Raw genomic sequence first — 20157 nt, 5'->3', positions numbered from 1 at the left:
GTAGCACAGTGTCGTCTGTATTATCGGTTAATTCGGATTTTCATCTCTAGGTTAATGATGGTTTCAGGAAAAATTTATTCAGAGTATACATTGAAAAAAGTCGGTGCGAGAGCATACAGCCCTGTCTTACTCCTTGACCAATTAAATTGCCTTTGACCGCGAATCTTTTCCATTCTATTGTACCTACCGTATTTTTATATAATTTAAAACTAATGAATAAGTAAAGGTAGAAAAGAGCTGGAGAGCAAATTTGTGTTTTAAGAAAATAAAACAATGATTAAAATGTGTATCAACAATTTTTTTTATTTCTACCAATTTAATTTATTAGGCACTATCATTTTTATTAGCATAATTATTCACAATCACAAAAATAAAAAATACTTTAAGTGGTTAATATATCACAGAATTGTTACACCTAAATCTAAGTTGCTTTATCTTCCTGTTAAAATTTTCATTTTTCGTTTGAGCCACGGATACGAATAAAGTCCCCTTTCGCTGATTCGGTTTTCCCTAAATTTCTTCCAGTCTTCTTTTGCTTTTGGATCTTCTGGACCCCACGTCTCAGTTGAGAATGTGTCTCTGAACATCTGCAAAAAACATGTTTATTTGATTCATTTACGTATATTTGGAAATTATTATTTTTGATTGTAATTTCAAGAGCTGCTAACCACAATAAAAATAGACAAAATCGAATGCCTCGGTCACAAAATGAGAACCAGGAAGGTGAAGGATTTCCTGGCTGAAAAATCACAGAACTGAAAAAGTCACAATACAAATCAACACAACAACCACAAATATTTTCAGATCAGCAGCGTGTAAAGTATAGATTGCCATGATGGTCGCCAACATCCGAAACGGCTAGGCACTACAAGAAGAACAAGTAATTTCAAGGCACCAAATGAACTTAAATACTAGATAAAAACTAGTTCTAAACAAGGTCCTTAATATTTTGATAATGTGAATTTTCCAAAACTCTTAGTATCAATCACCATTCTTGATGATTTAGGATCTCTTAGTAGAAAAAATATGTAGTATAAAAACAATCCGTAAATCCTAGTATGCATTTGCAAAGAATAAGGAACCATTATGGAGTGATCTTAAGAAAGTATCTTACATACCCTGTCGAATCGACCATACAAAGTTCTAGAACGGGTTGTTTTTACCCTGAGATGCATTAAAACCTGTTAACATCATCAGGGAGGAAGTAGATTTTTGCTTGTCTAAAACGTTTTAATAAAAAACTTTATGAGACAATGAACATACCTACTCTGTTATACAGGGTGTCTGCGTAACTTGGAACCATATGGGAAACTTTTTTAATATCAATTTTACGAAAAAAAGTCATTCTTTATAAAGTGCTCTGCATAGTCTAAAACCTAAGATGCAATCATCAGATATAAAATTTTATCAATAATATACGAGATGTGTCCAAACATATGAATTTCGCTCAAGAGCAAACTACCTTTATATTTCAAAATATCAAACAATTTTATTATGAAAAGTCATTTGTAATTAAAAACCATATTCAAATATGCAATAACAGCCTTCTACTTGAAAAAAAAATTTCTGAAATTATCCTAAATTACAGATTCCGATCATTTTTATTTATTAGACTTGTAATAAATAACTCTTTTATTAATAATTTTAGGAAAAAAAGTTATTCATCATAAAAATCTGTGCATGGTCTAAACCTCAAGATGCAACCAACAGTTACCCAAGTTTGTTAATTTTATACGAGGTATGTCAAATAAGATGAATTTAGAAAGAATTTAGAAAGAATTCTTTCTAAATTCATATTATTTGACACACCTCGTATAAAATTAACAAACGTGAATAACTGATGGCATCTTGAGGTTTAGGCCATGCACAGATTTTTATGAAGAATAACTTTTTTTCTTAAAATTATTAATAAAAGAGTTATTACATGTCGAATAAATAAAAATGATGTTCGGAATCGGTAATTTAGGAAAATTTCAGAAATTTTTTTTTAAAGTAGAAGGCTGTGGTTGCATATTTGAATATGGTTTTTAATTACAAATAACTTTTTATAATAAAATTTTTTGATATTTTGAAATATAAAGGTAGTTTGCTCTTGAGCGAAATTCATATTTTTTGACATACCTCGTATACTGTTGACAAAATTTGATATCTGATGATTGCATCTTAGGTTTTAGACTATGCAGAGCACTTTATAAAGAATGACTTTTTTTCGTAAAATTGATATTAAAAAAGTTTTCCATATGGTTCCAAGTTACGCAGACACCCTGTAAAAATGTAAAAGCAGACGTAAAAATATAACAACTCTAGAATCTAAGCAAGCAAAATGGGATTATTCAGAAGAACGACTTCCGAAAAGTCGAAACGTCAATCAATTTCATTTTTAACTTAAATTGTGGCAAATTTCCCAATAAAATAGTAAATTGCATAAGATGCCACAAAGAAACGGCTTCAGAACAATACTTAGAATAATGAAATACGTAAACAGAATGAATTAAAATTTATTAAATAAATAATAGTTTACAAATCCAAAAGAAACATAAGTGCAGGACGCCCTTAAAAAGACAGAGACAATTTTGATGCAAGAACAGATAGCAAATCAAAGGTCTGTACTCCAGAATGAAGAAGAAACCGAAAATCTTTGCCTTTTATATTACTGTGAAAGGAACTTTTACTTACTTTTGTAATGGAGCAGTGTCCATTTTTACCCAGGAAATAAAGTAACCATACAAACAGTTGAACTATGACTATACCAATAATGCTCCAACCCAATACTAAAAAAAAGAATAAAAATGTTAAACTAAATTTGTTTTTTAAGACATTTATTGTTGGTACAATTTAAAATTTGAAAACAGTTCGTGATTATTTCAACAAGTGTTGCTGAAAGAGAAACCAAATATTTTGGTTACGAGTATTAATCCTAGCAGCTTTGATATGTTGTAGTTATTTCAGCATGTCTTGGATTAATTCTTTTCAAATTCCATCAGCTGTTCTTGTGTCGATTGTGTGTAATATAATTTAATCTTTTATGTTCTTAGTCTATATTATATCGTACTTATATTTCTTCCAAGTATTATTTCCATCATTGTCCTGATATTTTTTGTTTGTTTACTGTTTTTATAATGATGGAGTATCTAATTTTTCTTTGCATTTCTTCTGTAAAATGTATTCTTTAATTTTCTTCCTTTACTTATCAGCTTTATTGTATATCGGGTTATCATTTTACTTTATCGTACTACATACGCAGTATGAGTATAATAGATAAAGTTATAGGATCGTGCAAAAAATTTTTTTTCAGAATTCACTTTTTTTCGACGTTTTGAGTCCCCCCTAAAAAGCAAATAAAAAAAAAACATGTCGGAAGTATGTACATATGTACGTACGTATGTCGCCACCGCCCAGCAAAAACTACTGGACCGATTTCGATGAAATTCGGTATGAGTAAGTTTAAGAGAATTTTGTCGAGAAACTAAGCTTTTGAAAAAACCTCTCAAAGGGGGGCCGAAATAGGGGGGTTATTTGGACCCATTTTTGCAAATTTTGACCGAAACGAATGAAATTTAACTTAAAGTTAGCTCATCGATAGGTAAATAGAAATACGGAATTTGACATTTTCAAATCCAAAATGGCGGCCAGCATGGCCGACCGCCCACCCGATACATTTCCCTACCAATCTAAAAACTTGTGTAAGATAAATTTAATTTGAAAAAACATTTATATAGACTAAAGATGGGGCTATAACAAGAATATTATCGTTTTTCAGAAAAAGTTATGGGTTGCCTATATTTAAGGGGTCAAAATTTGACATAAATTTGAACTAAATTTTCTCAAAAATGACTCCAAGGAATTTGTTTATTTTCTAACATATTTTGGATACCCTATCGGTAAATTGAATAACATTGGTCAGATTTCTTAACTCCTCATAGGAGGGGAGTTATGAATTTTTTATAAAAAAATATTCGAGTGCCCGTAACTACCTCTGTAACAGAAACTAAAATTTGAAATTTGGCAGACATATATAGTACTTTGTTATCTATTAGCACAATAAAACAATACAACGCAACGCAAACTATACAACGCAAATGGACAAATAATAACTGACATACAAGAAAAGCTTACAACCTGGAAGAATTATATAGAAGAACTCTTTGCCGATGAAAGAGAGGATCATGATATTGGTAACATACAAGGTGAGGAAGGACCAAAAATCTCTAAAGAAGAAATACTATATGCTATAAAAACAATGAAAAATGGCAAATCACCGGGTCCAGATGGACTTCCATCGGAACTTCTTAAGCTTGTGGAAGATGAAACAGTAAATGTTTTGGTTGACCTCTTTAACTGCATTTATAAAACAGGAGAAATACCTAAGGAATGGCTTCTGTCAACTTTTGTAACTATTCCAAAGAAAACAAACGCAAAACTGTGCACCGACCATCGCACAATAAGCTTAATGGGACACACACTAAAAGTATTTCTTAAAGTGATACATACAAGAATTCACAAAAAACTAGACGCTGACATCAGTGATACTCAGTTCGGGTTTCGAAACGGGCTTGGAACAAGGGAAGCACTATTTGCACTTAATATCATGTGCCAAAGATGCCTGGATGTTAACCAGGATATATATATGTGCTTTATTGACTACAACAAGGCGTTCGATAAAGTTCGCCACGAACACCTGATGAGACTGTTGGTAGAGAAAAACTTGGATAAAAGGGACGTCAAAATTATCTTCAATATTTACTATAACCAGAAGGCGAATATTAGAGTAGAACGGGAAACAACCGAGGAACTCGAGATCAAAAAAGGCGTAAGGCAGGGATGCATACTTTCACCAACCTTGTTTAACTTATATTCAGAAGATATTATAAACAGAGCCCTTGCTGACCAAGATATAGGGGTTAAAATAAATGGCACTTTAATAAACAATTTGAGATACGCTGATGACACAGTATTAATAGCAGACACCCCGGAAGATCTCCAAACACTGATAAACAGAATAGTAGAGTGCAGCGAAAAGTTCGGTTTATCACTTAACATCAAAAAAACAAAAATAATGATGGTGTCGAAATCTCCACAAAATTTTTCTGACATAACCGTACATGATCAAAGAATTGAGCGTGTTAGAAAATATAATTACCTGGGAACTGTTATTAATGAAAACAACGACAACTCTGAAGAAATCAAGATCAGAATAGAAAAAGCTAGAGCTACTTTTACCAAAATGAAAACAGTTTTATGCGGAAGAGAGCTAAGTTTAAATCTTAAAATTCGCCTCATGAGATGTTACGTGCTGTCAGTTCTTTTCTATGGAATGGAAGCTTGGACACTGAAAAAGATCGATACAAGGAAAATAGAAGCATTCGAGATGTGGATGTACCGCAGGATACTGAGAATATCGTGGACAGAGAGAGTGACAAACATGGAAGTGTTGCGAAGGATGCAGAAAGAAAAAGAACTTGCGCTTACTATTAAAAAGCGCAAACTGCAATACTTGGGACATATAATGAGGGGACAAAAGTACCAGCTACTACAATTAATTATTCAGGGAAAAATAATAGGTAAAAGATCCATTGGCAGAAGAAAACATTCATGGTTAAAGAATTTAAGAGATTGGTACAAGTGCAGCAGCTGCCAATTATTTAGATCTACGGTATCAAAAATACGCATAGCCTTGATGATAGCCAAACTTCGGAACGAGGACGGCACCTGAAGAAGAAGAGCACAATAAATTTTACCCACAATATGGCTTCCGGTTTAACCGGAAATGAAAAAAAAATCTTAATTTTTTACATACGCCCCGTATATTTTTACATATTTTGAAAGAATGTAAAATTATCTTTCCAATGACATAAAATTCGTTGCTGTAGCTCAAAAACTCGAAAAGTTACAGAAAATTGAAATTTTGCTAGAATCTTGTGTGTGTCCCCTCTCACGCGATCATAGCAGAGCATTATTATAGGGCAGTCAATGAAGGTATTTGGCTCCGAATTCCATCCTACTACATCGATGTACTTGATATTTTCACAGTAAGTAGGGAATAGCTCAAGAAACAAAATCTACCCTATATACTATGGCACTTTTATCTTGGGGCAATTCCCACCCCTTCAAGAGGGTGGAAAATTTATTGGTCAAAATAAGCATGGAAGTGGCTAGAGAACCTATTTTTAAGCAAAAGCTGATCTATACTTTTTTTGAGAACTCAATACTTTTTGAGTTATGCGTAGTTGAAAATTGGCCATTTTCATTTAAAAATGACACGTTTTCGGACGGTTTTTTGTGAATACCTTAAAAACTATGCATCAAACTAAAAACACTTATAAATTTTTTTTTTAATTATAAATAACAAAGAGATTCGTTCCTTCGTAAATTTTCTATTTGTAATACAAAAAGAGATATGGTAGGTAAAAAGAGTTTGTTTTTTGGTAAATGCTCAAAGTGCTCATGCTTTTGTAGTGTTTGAAAAGGCCTTTAAAACGAGCACCGTTAAATGTCGGTTACATTCAAACTAAGCGAGATATGGTGCAAAAAATATATGACTAATGTACTTTAAGGAAAAATGAGAAGTACATACATTTAACCCCTCATTCACCAGAATTTAAATGCATTGTTTTTCTTTTGCAATACCTCTTAATATAGTGTTATTTCTACTTTCAAAAAGTTGGATGGGTGAAAAAAATAAGATCAAATTATAGAGCGCATTTTTAAATTTTCTTAAAATTCTTCCCTTTGCTCCATGCAATTCGAAAATAAAAATGTTCTATCCCCGAGAAGTGGTGAGAACCGCCACCATGATAAAGGCGCCATAGTATATAGGATAGACTTTGAATTAGGAGATTGGGCTTTGGGCTACTCCCAAAACTATTAATTTCTCAGAAAAATGGACTAATTTGAAATGAAAGTATGACTAATATTCTATTGATTTATGCAATAATCTATAGTGTGTCCCCGAACATTTTCTCAAATGCGGGAATTAATGATGCGTAGAACCATAAAATATTTTCAAGTATACAAGGTGTTTCTAAAATATCAAAATAACGAGTAACTTTGTTATTTTTATAGAATGCCAGTATCTAGTACGATAACGCTAATAGATCGGTACGATAAAGTTCTCGGGCGGCCCTTCCGTCCAGCGTTTTTTGTTTTTTCTTTCATCGCAACTATTTTTTGCGATATTGGTTATTATCTCAGGACATAATATATGTTCTTAACATTTTTCCATATTTGATAAACAGTTTCCTCCATATGCATCGTTTCCTATCGTTTTATTGCCAGTTTCTCTCTTAACTCGGTTTAGTTATTAAAAAGCTGCTGGTAACTTCCAGTAAAATGTAAATGAAAGGCAGTTTTTTGTTTTTATTTGATTCAGAGTTGGACCACCATCTCCAGATAGCTATTTTCAGGCGTTATCAATGGAGCTATGCAATCACAACTCTGAATCAAACACCAACAGACTGCCTTATTTAAGGGAAACTACCGCGAATGCAATAATTCCACTTTTGAGATGCAAATCAGCGACATCTCTCTCGTAAAACGAAAAAGACGAAAAGTCTCAGGTACAAAGTTTACTACAGTTAAATTAAAGGCAGTTTTAGTTTTTATTTGTTTTAGAATTGGACCACCATCTCCAGTTAGCTATTTCGGATTCTCAGGCGTTATCAATGGAGCTATGCAGTCACAACTTTTCTTCTTCTTTGTTTTAATAATTGTTCAATAAATTTAAAATTAAATGAAAATATTTCGAGGGTTGAGAACAAACAATAAGGTTCCAAGCGCCATTTCATAAATTTTTCAGGAGACAAATTTTTAATTTTAAACTATCATAACTTCGTTATTTAAAGGACTATAAATCTTAAAATTATTTAATGCTAGGTACAGTGTGGAAAATTGTAATAACGCCTCACGTTAGATAATGTCATAGGTAAGATTCTAATGTGCAATTTTGTAACATATTTACTGACGTCTGCAGTGTACTTATTGCCCTATAAGCCTTGTACTTGGAACCTTATGGAATTATAAGATAAACATTTTACAAAAATTTTAAATTTTTCAAAAATTGTTAGCGCAATTGGTGAAATTAAGATATAAATTTCAAAATAAAACGAATATGTATTTATTTTTAAATAGAAAATCATAACACAGAACACATTTTTCGTAAATTTAGCATATTTTTTATAAGCGCTGAGGGGAGGAGGACAAACCCCCCTGTTCTCAACCCTCGATTTGTCTATTCATTGAGTACTTACTTGTCAATTCAGTAGGGTAATATAAACTGTATATTCCATAAACCAGCGGTTTCAATGTGGATACGAAATAAATGAAGATAACAATCAGTAACAAGGGCATTACTACTCCCCAAGAAATCCTCCAATATACCCCTACTTTTTTCTTCGTCATAAATTCCAAATCGATGCAGAAGTTTTCTACTCCTAAAAAATAATGTTTTATAAGTTTTTAATATTATACAGTGAGCACGTAAAGGTTATAATAAATTCATTTTCTCGAGAATGGACCATTTTGGAAAAAAATCCCGAAACAGGTCAATTTTTGAAGTTATACTTCTTTACCGGCGATAGAGGGTGATTTTTTTATATGTTAAAACCTATCAGCCCGGCGCATGCGCATTATAACTTTGTTCTGGTTGGATGTTCAAATGACATGTCAAAAATTATCCGATATGGCAGCTGTGGTTTGGAGGTAAAGGTAAAGGTAAACAAATGTATAATATATTAGTTTTATTGTTGTGAGGACAGAAACAAAAAAGTTTATAATATTGTAGTGACTTTTAAATAGTTTTTAAAAGCAACAGGTACGTAATAATTGTTAATGTATCATGGGTATAAACCTACCTATTTGATCTGCCAAAATACATAGTATGTAATACTTTTATTTATATAATTTGATTACCATCAAAATTTCTATCAATATTCACCTAATATATTGTTTTTTTTACTCTATGTTTTGTTGTATTTTTTCAATTCTAAATCATTTCAATTCAAAATTAAAATAATTTGATCAATTTTCAAAATATCAAAATATCACAAGTTTAATCCGTTTAGTTAGTCGATCTTCGTAAATAATGACACATAGTGTCCGTGGCTAAGCGGAGAAGGCGAATGAATTCCAATACCAACCGCTCTTATCAGCGCTGGTTCGAGTCCCAATAGAAACTTTCTTTTTTGTTTTTTTTTAATACATTTTATGATTGTAAGTATATTTATTATATAATTGTATTTTCAGAAAATACGTATTTAGTTAAAAAAAATTTCGACAATTAATGTTCAGACATCATTTGTGGCTTGTTTAATGTGTTTGTGTGTGTTTTATTCTTTTATTATTTTAATTTTTGGCACTGTTCTAATAAAAATGTTTGAGAAGTAGTAAGTATAAATTAGTTTAATATTTAAACAAAATATAAATAAAAAGTATATTAATTTCGTTTAAATCATATAATAGAAGTATAACTTCTTACGTGCGTACAAAGTACACACACATTCTTTTTTTTTAAATTGCGACCTTTTGGCATATGTGTCATACTAGTGACGTCACCCATCTGGGCGTGATGACGTCATCTACAATTTTTTTAAATGAGAATAGGGGTCGTGTAATAGCTCATTTGAAAGGTAATTCAATTCTCTATTCAGTAATATAAACATTAACATATTTATTTATACAGAGTGTCCAAAAAAAATTTTGGAATAAATTTATTGACATAAAAAGAAGAATGTGTGTGTAATTTATTTAACTCAAAATACATTTTACTGCTATCAGAAAACAGGAAATAATGTTTATTTGACAAATAAATATTGTTTTTTGCTTAAATTCAATATTAAAGCCGTCACCGACCTTCCTCTTGATAGTTTGAACATTTAATTTAAGCGAAAAGCAATGAATAATTTTCAAATAAACATTTTTTTCTGTTTACTGAGAGCAGTAAAATGTATTTTGGACTAAATAAATTACATTCATTCTTCTTTTTGTGTCAATAAATTTAATTACAAACATGTTTTTTTGGACACCCTGTATAAATAACTATGTAAATGTTTATATTACTGAATATAGAATTAAATTACCTTTCAAATGAGCTATCACACGACTCCTATTCCTATTTAAAAAAATCATTGATGACGCCATCACGCCCAGATGGGTGACGTCACTAGTATGATATATGCCACAACGTCGTAATTTAAAAATAAAAATCGACCTATTTCGGGATTTTTTTCCAAAATCGTCCATTCTCGAGAAAATGAATTTATTCCAACCTTTACGTGCTCACTGTATAGTATACTATAGCAAAACTATTTCCAGTTTTTTTCAGATATGGAACTCTAAAAGATTAAATTTATTTTAACGGAATCCCAACTCTTCTTTCCAACTCCTGGTAATGGTTATGGATATGGTGCATTGGGACAGGCCTCACTTGTGAGCCCTTTAAATACTTAGTCCTCCTAAGGCGAGTCCATTGTATCGCTTCTATCATATGGGCGTTTCTGAGCACAAGCTACTTCGGACTCCCATTTCTACTAGGGCTACAAACCTCAGCTCCTTCTGTCATTCCGAACATCTTATGTTTTGTAACCGTATGGCCTCACAGATAGCCACAAGTCTCATTAGGGGTAACTTCCTCACTTGGCTCATAATATTTGGCTGCATAAAGGCCCAATCCAGGATCTACCTCCTCTAATAGGCTAGTGCTATGCACAAAAGTACTGCCAGAATCTATAATGGCCGGTCAGCATACTGACCATCAAAGAGCATCTTCTAGTGGCTAGAAAAAGAAGAATTTGGGCCCTAAGTCTTTTGGATGCTCCCAATATGTGAAGCATAACTTGTCTCATAAGTCTAACTCTTTATAATAGTTGGCATTAAAGAGATCCCGAATCTCATAAAGCTGGGGCTCCTAACAACACTTTTGAAGCTTTCTGAACTAATGTTGAATGGGTTGCATGTGAGAGTTCATTTTAAATAAAGTAAAAGACAGACGTACTATCAATCATTTATTGTAAAAATTGAAGAAAATCTTCTGTGTAAAAGTTACATTTATTTAAAACCTACCTAAATATACCTTTTACACAGAAGATTTTCTTCAATTTTTGTAATTAATGGTATACAGCCAGTTACAGGAAATTTTTCCTTATGGACATTTATTGTAACTTCCGACGACCGGTTTCGCTCTCTAAAGTATGCAGAGCATCTTCAGGTCAACGGTTACAAGTCACTAAATGATTCGGATACAAGGAGCTACTACCTATCTCAGTATTCATTAACATGATGTTTCTGCTTAAGTTATGCTAACGGGATATGGTGGAATAGACGGAGAATGTTGCAAAATGTTGCAAATAGACGGAGAATGTTGCAAAGGTAAACAAGTTTATGGGATTTTGCAACATTCTCCGTCTATTGCACCATATCCCGTTGGCATAACTTAAGCAGAAACATCATGTTGATGAATACTGAGGTAGTAGCTCCTTGTGTCCGAATCATTTAGTGACTTGTAACCGTTGACCTGAAGATGCTCTGCATATTTTAGACAGCGAAACCGGTCGTCGGAAGTTACAATAAATGATTGAGAGTACGTCTGTCTTTTACTTCACTTTCTGAACTAATTTACATTTCTGCGGAACATCTTTTGGAAACCGCTACTGTAGTTTATGGTATAGTATAGTGTAGTATAGTAGAAATAGATAAATTTAATTATACATACCATACAGAAAAGTAATGGCGAATACTTCCAAAATGGCACACACAAATATTACAAAGGTTCCTCCAAAGTGGTCCACCAAATCCAAAATATACTGCCCACCCTAAAATAAGAAAAACAAGAATGTATTTATTATGATTATTATTTATTTATTTATTGCCAATTATTGTGCTTTTGTAATTTCTACACCATTCAGTACAATTATTAAATATATATTTATTGTAAATAAAACTGTAGCCCAATCATTTGCATCCCAATTTTGATATTCTTGACACCTCTCTAATCCTCTGAGATTGCCTCAGGAGATAAGTAGAAATCCCAATGATCTTCGACTGTGGAGATTGGTTTACGGAGACGATTTCTTACAGTATCACGGCATATTATTTGGTTTGCTCGCTGCAAGTCGCCAATAAAAATTCAAGTGCTATAATGGTTGGTGGTCTTCTAGCGGTTAACACTAAAAATTGATTTTGAACTGCACTTTTGAAGCTTGCTCACGTCCCGGATGACGTTCGCAGTGTCACAAAAACGCCCTTTCGGAGACTCCCATGTTCTCAGCTACATTAGTTTCCCGTATGTCACCTTGAAGAAGGCCTACAGTCCTAGTCATCTCATCCAAAGTTAAATGAGGTCGCTCCATGATAAAAAACAAAATTTTCAATGCACCAAACAAAAACTTTATAGCACGAACAAAATTGAAACTACCAGAATGTTTATTGCAGTAGGTACCTATACAAACTACAGTTTTTACTTTTCCTGTTAAAGCCCGTGTCAAATGTTCGTTATCACGTTTGTATTTTTTGTTTGACTCACAAAAGTCTACAGTACTGTGGCAACTAGTGCAACTAAGTGCAACTGTGACAAATAGTTTAAATGCAACAGTATCAAATTATTAATCATTAAACATATAATATAGCTGTTACTTACTGGCGTTATATAAATCATTCCAACCAAGAAGAGAACCATGGATGTGAAGGCAGCTATTTTCCAGTCTGCTATATTAAATGCATCTTTAATGGCAGTATTTAGAGTTGCGTGAGTAGCCACTAAACTTCCTACTCCAAGAACAAATAACATGAAGAAGAACGTAATGGAAAACAACTGAAAATAATATAAAAAATACAGAGAGTAAAGAGAATACAACTGATGCCACATCACGCATTAATACGAGTGTCACATTAATATAAACACATTAATGATGTGAGAATAATACTCTCAGCATAGTGCTTTTATTTGGTAACAGGAAAAGTGTTTAAAATATAATTTCATATTTTTAAGTACTTCCTAAGTTTTCTTCGTATGTTCTATAGAGTTTTTAGGTTGTTTTACCTGCATCTTAACCGTTTTCAAAAATATACGAAAGTATATAACTTCAATAGCTTTTGGCTTTTTGTGTTTCTATCAACTATTGCAGTCAGTGCAAATATATATTCTGTACAGAACCATCGAACGAACGAGACTTTGCTATTTTATCTCGCCATACTGTGTTTCCAATCTTTTATTTTTCGTATAGCCCTTCCAAAGAACAGAATATAACTTTTTTTTTTAATTCTTGCATTCGTTTTGTACCTGTTTTTATTAGTTGGACTTTAAAACCAGATTACATAAAAGAAGAGAAACTACATCTTTCTGTTGACAGTTATGGCTAACTGTACTGTGCTAATCCCACATTGATTACATTACCCCACATGGCTCTTCAGTATGCAGTTCATCTATCTGAAGCTTATCTCGTACATCTTACATCTAAAAGTGTGGTCTTACGTTCTGAACTAGATTGTTGACCACAATATAGTAGACAGTAGCAGATGAACGTCCTCAAAGGTGACCAAAAATGCAAAAAATAGCGGTAAACTTATATCTTTCTCTTTTTGAGATATTCAAGGTAATTTTTTATCAAAAAGATAAAGTTTTCAATCCTAATAGCAACATAAATAATATTGAAAAACATTAAAAATATTACCTACTAAAAGATTTTTAAATTGAAAACTTATTGGTCCAAGACAAAAGGGAATAGTCCAGAAAGCCACTGCGCATCCGCTAGGAAAAATATTCTAATTCGGATTTTTTGCACAATCTTACTCAAAAAGGACTCCTTTTAACAAATTTGCATGTTGCCAAGACCAATAGGTGGTCAAAAATTTTTTAAACGTTTTTTTTTTTGTTTTTTTCCTAAAATTATTCTTTTTGCATGGAAAACAGTTTTTTTAGGTTTTTTGGATCATTCCAAACAGAAAAGGTCTTTAGTGACTTTTCTCTGAAAATGATAGTTTTTGACATATAAGCGATTAAAAATTGAAAAATTGCGAAATCGGCCATTTTAACCCTCAAAAACTATGTGAAAAACTGAAAATTTGAATGTTTACAAGGTAAGTAGATATTCTTTAAACATTGATTGATGAAATCCCGAAGAGTTTTTTGCAATACAGTATTCAAAACTCCTTTGTTATTTATTTGCTAATCAAGCGTGCGCGACACTATTTTCCACCGACAGTATGGTGCAAATGAAAGGAATAAATTCGTTATTTCGTAAACCGGCGACTTTAAGGAAAAATCCCGAAATAGGTCGATTTTTATTTTTAAATTATGATATTGTGGCATATATAGTATAGTAGTGACGTCATCCATCTGGACGTGATGACGTAATAGATGATTTTTTTAAATAAGAATAGGGGTCGTGTGCTAGCTCATTTGAAAGGTTCTGTAATTCTCTATTCAGTAATAAAAACATTTACATAATTATTTATACAGGGTGTCCAAAAAAATTTATTAAATTAAATTATTTGACAAAGAAAGAAGTAGAAGGACACCCTGTACAAATAATTATGTAAATGTTTACATTACTGAATAGAGAATTGAAGAACCTTTCAAATTAGCTACCACACGACCCCTATTCTTATTTAAAAAAATCATCGATTGCGTCATCACGTCCAGACGGATGACGTCACTAGTATACCATATATGCCACAATATCATAACTTAAAAATAAAAATCGACCAGTTTCGGTATTTTTCCTTAAAGTCGCCGGTTTACGAAATATTGAATTTATTCCTTTCATTTGCACCATACTGTCGGTGGAAAATAGTGTCGCGCACGCTTGATTAGCAATTAAAAAACAAAGGAGTTTTGAATATTGTATTGCAAAAAACTCTTCGGGATTTTATCAATCGATGTTTAAAGAATATCTACCTATCTTGGCAACATTCAAATTTTCAGTTTTTCACATAATTTTTGAGGGTTAAAAATGGCCGATTTCGCAATTTTTCAATTTTTAATCGCTTATATGTCAAAAACTATCATTTTTAGAGAAAAGTCACTAAAGACCTTTTCTGTTTGGAATGATCCAAAAACCCTAAAAAAACCTTTTTCCATGCAAAAAAAATAATTTTAGGAAAAAAACAAAAAAAAAACGTTTAAAAAATTTTTGACCACCTTTTGGTCCTGGCAACATGCAAATTTGTTAAGAGGAGTCCTTTTTGAGTAAGATTATGCAAAAAATGCGAATTAGAATATTTTTCCTAGCGGATGCGCAGTGGCTTTCTGGACTAGAAGGAATTCTACACTATGCAATTCACAACCCCCGTCTGCAGCTTGGTAAAGTTCCAACGGAAAATAGACCTAGTTACTCTTTAGGAGTAATACTAATAAAAATAAAAATGTATACCATTTTTATTCAGTTGCAATGCGAAGGCAAAATAATCCTATTTTTCCCTTAGAATACGGAGCGCAGTCCAGCACTCTGAACCAACAATTTTCGACTCTTATTGGAGTCGTCTTCGGAGAGACGTAGGCCTGCTGCTCCATACTCGAAGTGACCAACCATGAAAGCTTATCCCCACATTGCAACTGACGTGTATGGATTAGATGACTAGCGTCATCTGGCAATTGAAAGATAAAGTTTTCAATCCTAATAGCAAGCAATCCTAATAGCAGCTTGGTAAAGTTCCAACGGGGGTTGTGAATTGCATAGTTTAGAATTCCTTCCCTTTTGTCTTTACTGCAGCATCCATCTGGCTTGCATATTGTAGAAGCCTTGGCGGTGTCACCAGGGAAATGGACCAATAAGTTTTCAATTTAAAAATATTTTAATAATATTTTTAATGTTTTTCAATATTATTAATGTTGCTATTAGGATTGAAAAACTTTATCTTTCAATTGCCAAATGACGCTAGTCACCTAATCCATACACGTCAGTTGCAATGTGGGGATAAGCTTTCATGGTTGGTCACTTCGAGTATGGAGCAGCAGGCCTACGTCTTTTCGATGAGACTCCAATAAGAGTCGAAAATCGTCGGTTCAGAGTGCTGGACTGCGCTCCGTATTCTAAGTGAAAAATAGGATTATTTTGCCTTCGCATTGCAACTGAATAAAAATGGTATACATTTTTATTTTTTATCGTTTATATTAAACGAGAAATACCCATAAAAAATTACTACAAATAAAGAAGAAAAAAATCCTCTTTCAGCCAGACCATGCACTGTTTCACGGGACTTATCGAATGAGGTATAATTTGTAGAATATTCTAATAAAACTCACCCAAGGGACAAAGGTAAATTTAGAAAGAGCATCTGGATATGATATAAACGCCAGTCCAGTACCTCCACCAGCTGAAATGACTTCACTGGGTGGTACATTCATTTCATGTGCTAGGTTTCCCAGAATACCGAAAATGGTAAATCCAGACAAAAGGGATGTAAATGTATCCAACGTTGTAACCACGAGAGCATCCCTGAAAATTTTGAAAAATAGTTTAATTAGTCTTATGTTAATATAACATCTTTAATTGGAATTAACCACAAATTTAATTCAAAATACGTTTATTTTGAAGTTTTGATTTCCATTTTGGAAATCGTTCTCAAAATCTAAAATTAAACAAATTATTATTTTTATATACCAATAGATTTATATATTTCGATGTACCAATCTCGCAAGTTCTTCAACTATGAAGTTCCTCTTCATCCTAGAAGGACTGCATTTGCCTGCTATTTTCCCTTGCATAATATTTTGTCGAAACCTATATTTGGGACCTCTCATTACATGTCTGAAATATTCTAGCTTTCTCTCCTTGATGCTTTTTATAATCTCAGTAGTCTTGCTGAGACGTTCTAGTATTGTGGAATTTCGAATCTTTTCAACTCAAGAAACTTTTAAAATTCTTCTATAGAAGACACATTTCTAAAGCATCAAGGCAATTTAGATCAATTTTATAAACAGTATAAGACTCCCCACTCCTCAACCTCTTCAGTTAAAGACTTAAAAAGGCAAACACATTGTAAAATATTTCACTTGAGAAAGGCACTTTGCCGAAACAGCTGTAGTAATAACATAGTTGTAATAAATTTTGTGGAAGTATAGAAAACAAACGTTTTTCAGTGTTTTATTGTAAGTATAAGACTCGACACCATAAAGTAAGACCGAGAACACTGAATGTTAATTTTAGGTCTCTGTTACATAATACCTTGGACGCCCTTCTAAAAGCGGCTCTAGTGTGCTGCTCTATTCTGGATATAATTTCACCGTGACTCTCTGCGTTACAATTTAACTGATCCAAGGTAAACAATTTGATCAACTTGCTGTTGGTACTATTTACATATAATATGTAGATATAGATGGTTTTATTTTCTGTTGTTTATTTATTACGAGTATTTTAGTTTTCCGTATGTTCAGATCCAGTCCTGCTTCCTTATAGCTCTCAACGACACTGTCAAGTAATATTTGCATATCTTCTTAAGTAGAAGCTAGGAGTACTGTGTCATCCACATATCGCAAATTATTGATGACTTCACCGTTCACAACTATTATTCCTTCTTGTTTTTCTGAAGTGCCTTTTTTTTGTTACTTAATATTAGCAACTGATGTTCTGCCGAACAGCAATTGCAGTTAGATAGCAAAATCAGTCTTATACAAATTAATGGTGCAAAGTAGTGACGTCTGTCACGGTGACAACTGCAACTAGCGTCTGCAATTGCCATCTGCAGTTGCCTTCTGCCGCCTTCGGTCGATGTCGGAATCGTAGGGTAATAAAACGGTTTATCATAAATAATATTGTTTGATTTTTAAAACATCACTTGTACCTGTTAATGTTATGGTCAAATTTGTTGTACGAAGAAAGAGTAATAATTGAACCAAACCCAACTCCAAGGGAAAAGAAGCATTGAGTGACTGCTGCATACCAAACCTAAAAAGTACATTCCAATTTAGTTACAAGAAAAAAAATGTTTTAATATATTTTACTAATGTTAGTAAAATTTGTGTCTTTTTATCAGATTGTCTCATTCAACATTTAATACAAAATTGGTTAATGTTAAGAGGTGAAACAGAATCCTGAACGCAATAGTTACATACTATTCAACTTAGAAAATTATTACTTGAATTTGATTAGAGATTCAATATAAATGTGATTGAAATACATGTAAATTTTTAAGAAAAGAAATAACGAAGGTAAGCAAATATATCATTTTATCCAGTCTGAAAACCCCAAAGAGTGCGTAGTGGTCTCAGTGGTGGATTTAGGGGGGGCTAGAGGTGCTGTAGCACCGGGCCCCCAGGTTGAAGGGACCCCCAGAAGACCTACACATTTGTCTAAAATTACGTATTTGGCATTCTGACGCGCCGTCGTACTTACCCTACCAAACTCCTCTTATTTGTTGTAAAAATTACTTTGAAATTATTGTTGTATTGACAATTTCATATAATCTTTTTTCTGAGAGAAAAGGAAAGGAACACCCGGTAACCACCCTTTTATGACATGACATAAATGGCAACAGATTAGCAGGTATACTTTTACATCTCCTTTTCGGAAATCTTACAATACAATGCTTTTAAATCGCTCTCAAAGTTAAAGGTGTTTGACAAAAATAGATGTCTTTCAATGGGTGCCATAAAGTTAAGAAATGAAATATAAAATATACCTACTTTGCCCTTTAAGCTTAACAACAAGTAAAGCTTTTGTTTACAACCAAGTAAAGTACCTGAAGAACGTCAAAGACGACAATTAGTAATTCATACCTACTTGTGTTGGCGTTAGCTTTTAGTCATTTATCATTAGATTGTGAATCGTGAGTTGATGCTGGTGAATTTTATTTATTCGGTTCGGATTAATTTTTAGTTCTAGTGTTTGTGAGTGCTAATTAATATTGTTTAAATACATTACGTTTATACGCTTGTAACTATCTATAATGTCACTTAAGCAGCATAAAAGCGGAGCCGCTAAGCGAAAGGTGAGTTTATTTACTTAATTTATATTAGCGCAACTTTTAGCCTAATCAAATAAAAAAACATAATTTAATTCCGAACATTTTTTGTCCTTTTTTAAAACAAAGTTTGGGCAAAATAAAAAGATATTTTTGAAAAAGGATACGCTTCAGATGACGGCACAATTATTTCAACAAGGAAGAGCAGGTAAATTTTTCTTATAAATTGGTTTTTTAAACTTTAACCTAAATTAATGATTACATAGAGGTTTTTACAATTTTTCTTTAAAAACCTAATGGGACAACCTTTAATTTGAGACTTTGTAAGTTCGTTTTCATGCGTAATTTATTTAAATAATTAACAATAAACACTGAATAATTGGTTTTTAAAAATAGGGTTATAGTCGGTAATACACACAGAAAATAGCTATTTGTATAACAAGGGAGGAAAGTGCTACTTTTCCTCCCGAGAATGAAGTTTACTGCCCGACGCGTAGCGGAGGGCAGTAATCATTCAAGGGAGGAAAAGGCACTTTACTCCCATGTTATACATATGGTTTTTCCACCTTCCTCAAATAACAAGTCATTTTTTCATTTTTACTTAATTTATTTATGTAACTAACCAACAAAATTTATTAGAACTAAAACTAACAAGTAGGTACAATATAACTGTCAACTGTCAAATATAAGTCAAATTATTAATGTAAACATTGTTAAATCAAAATAACAATTTACTGTTTTTTACCATTCTGCAAAATACAGGGTGTTTATAAATAAACGTTAAAATGTATAGATAATTACGTAATAGAAAATATATATTATACAGGGCGTCAATAAGTTATATTTCATGAATGAAATACCATGACGTCACTTTTACTTTTCCTCCCTAGGGAGGAAAAATATTTTCCTCCCTAGGGAGGAAAAGTACAACTTTGCTCCCTACAATCAGGTCCGGAAAAGTATACTTTCGGTAGAGGTAGGTGGAAATAGCTATTTGTATAACAAGGGAGGAAAGTGTAACTTTTCCTCCCGAGAATGAAGTTTACTGCCCGACGCGTAGCGGAGGGCAGTAATCATTCAAGGGAGGAAAAGGCACTTTACTCCCATGTTATACATATGGTTTTTCCACCTTCCTCAAATAACAAGTAATTTTGTCATTTTTACTTAATTTATTTATGTAACTAACCAACAAAATTTATTAGAACTAAAACAACAAGTAGGTACAATATAACTGTCAGCTGTCAAATATAAGTCAAATTATTAATG

At 32.6% G+C, this 20157-nt stretch overlaps 1 protein-coding gene across 1 annotated transcript in view; it reads right to left on the bottom strand.

Annotated features, from left to right (window-relative positions):
• Positions 1-277: 277 nt before the first annotated feature.
• LOC114325570 (sodium-dependent nutrient amino acid transporter 1) overlaps positions 278-20157 on the bottom strand; it is a 103572-nt gene continuing 83692 nt past the window's right edge. The window contains exons 6-12 of the mRNA XM_028273661.2: positions 17773-17876; positions 16235-16427; positions 12629-12802; positions 11705-11804; positions 8247-8429; positions 2677-2771; positions 278-587 (exon numbers count right to left, since the gene is read on the bottom strand). Of these exons, the coding sequence (XP_028129462.2) occupies positions 432-587; positions 2677-2771; positions 8247-8429; positions 11705-11804; positions 12629-12802; positions 16235-16427; positions 17773-17876 (1005 nt within the window). The 3' untranslated portion in view covers positions 278-431. The remainder of the gene's footprint in view (positions 588-2676; positions 2772-8246; positions 8430-11704; positions 11805-12628; positions 12803-16234; positions 16428-17772; positions 17877-20157) is intronic.

Source organism: Diabrotica virgifera, chromosome 3 (assembly GCF_917563875.1).
Source record: "Diabrotica virgifera virgifera chromosome 3, PGI_DIABVI_V3a".
Lineage (NCBI taxonomy): Eukaryota > Metazoa > Arthropoda > Insecta > Coleoptera > Chrysomelidae > Diabrotica > Diabrotica virgifera.
This window is presented reverse-complemented; position numbering and strand designations above follow the sequence as displayed.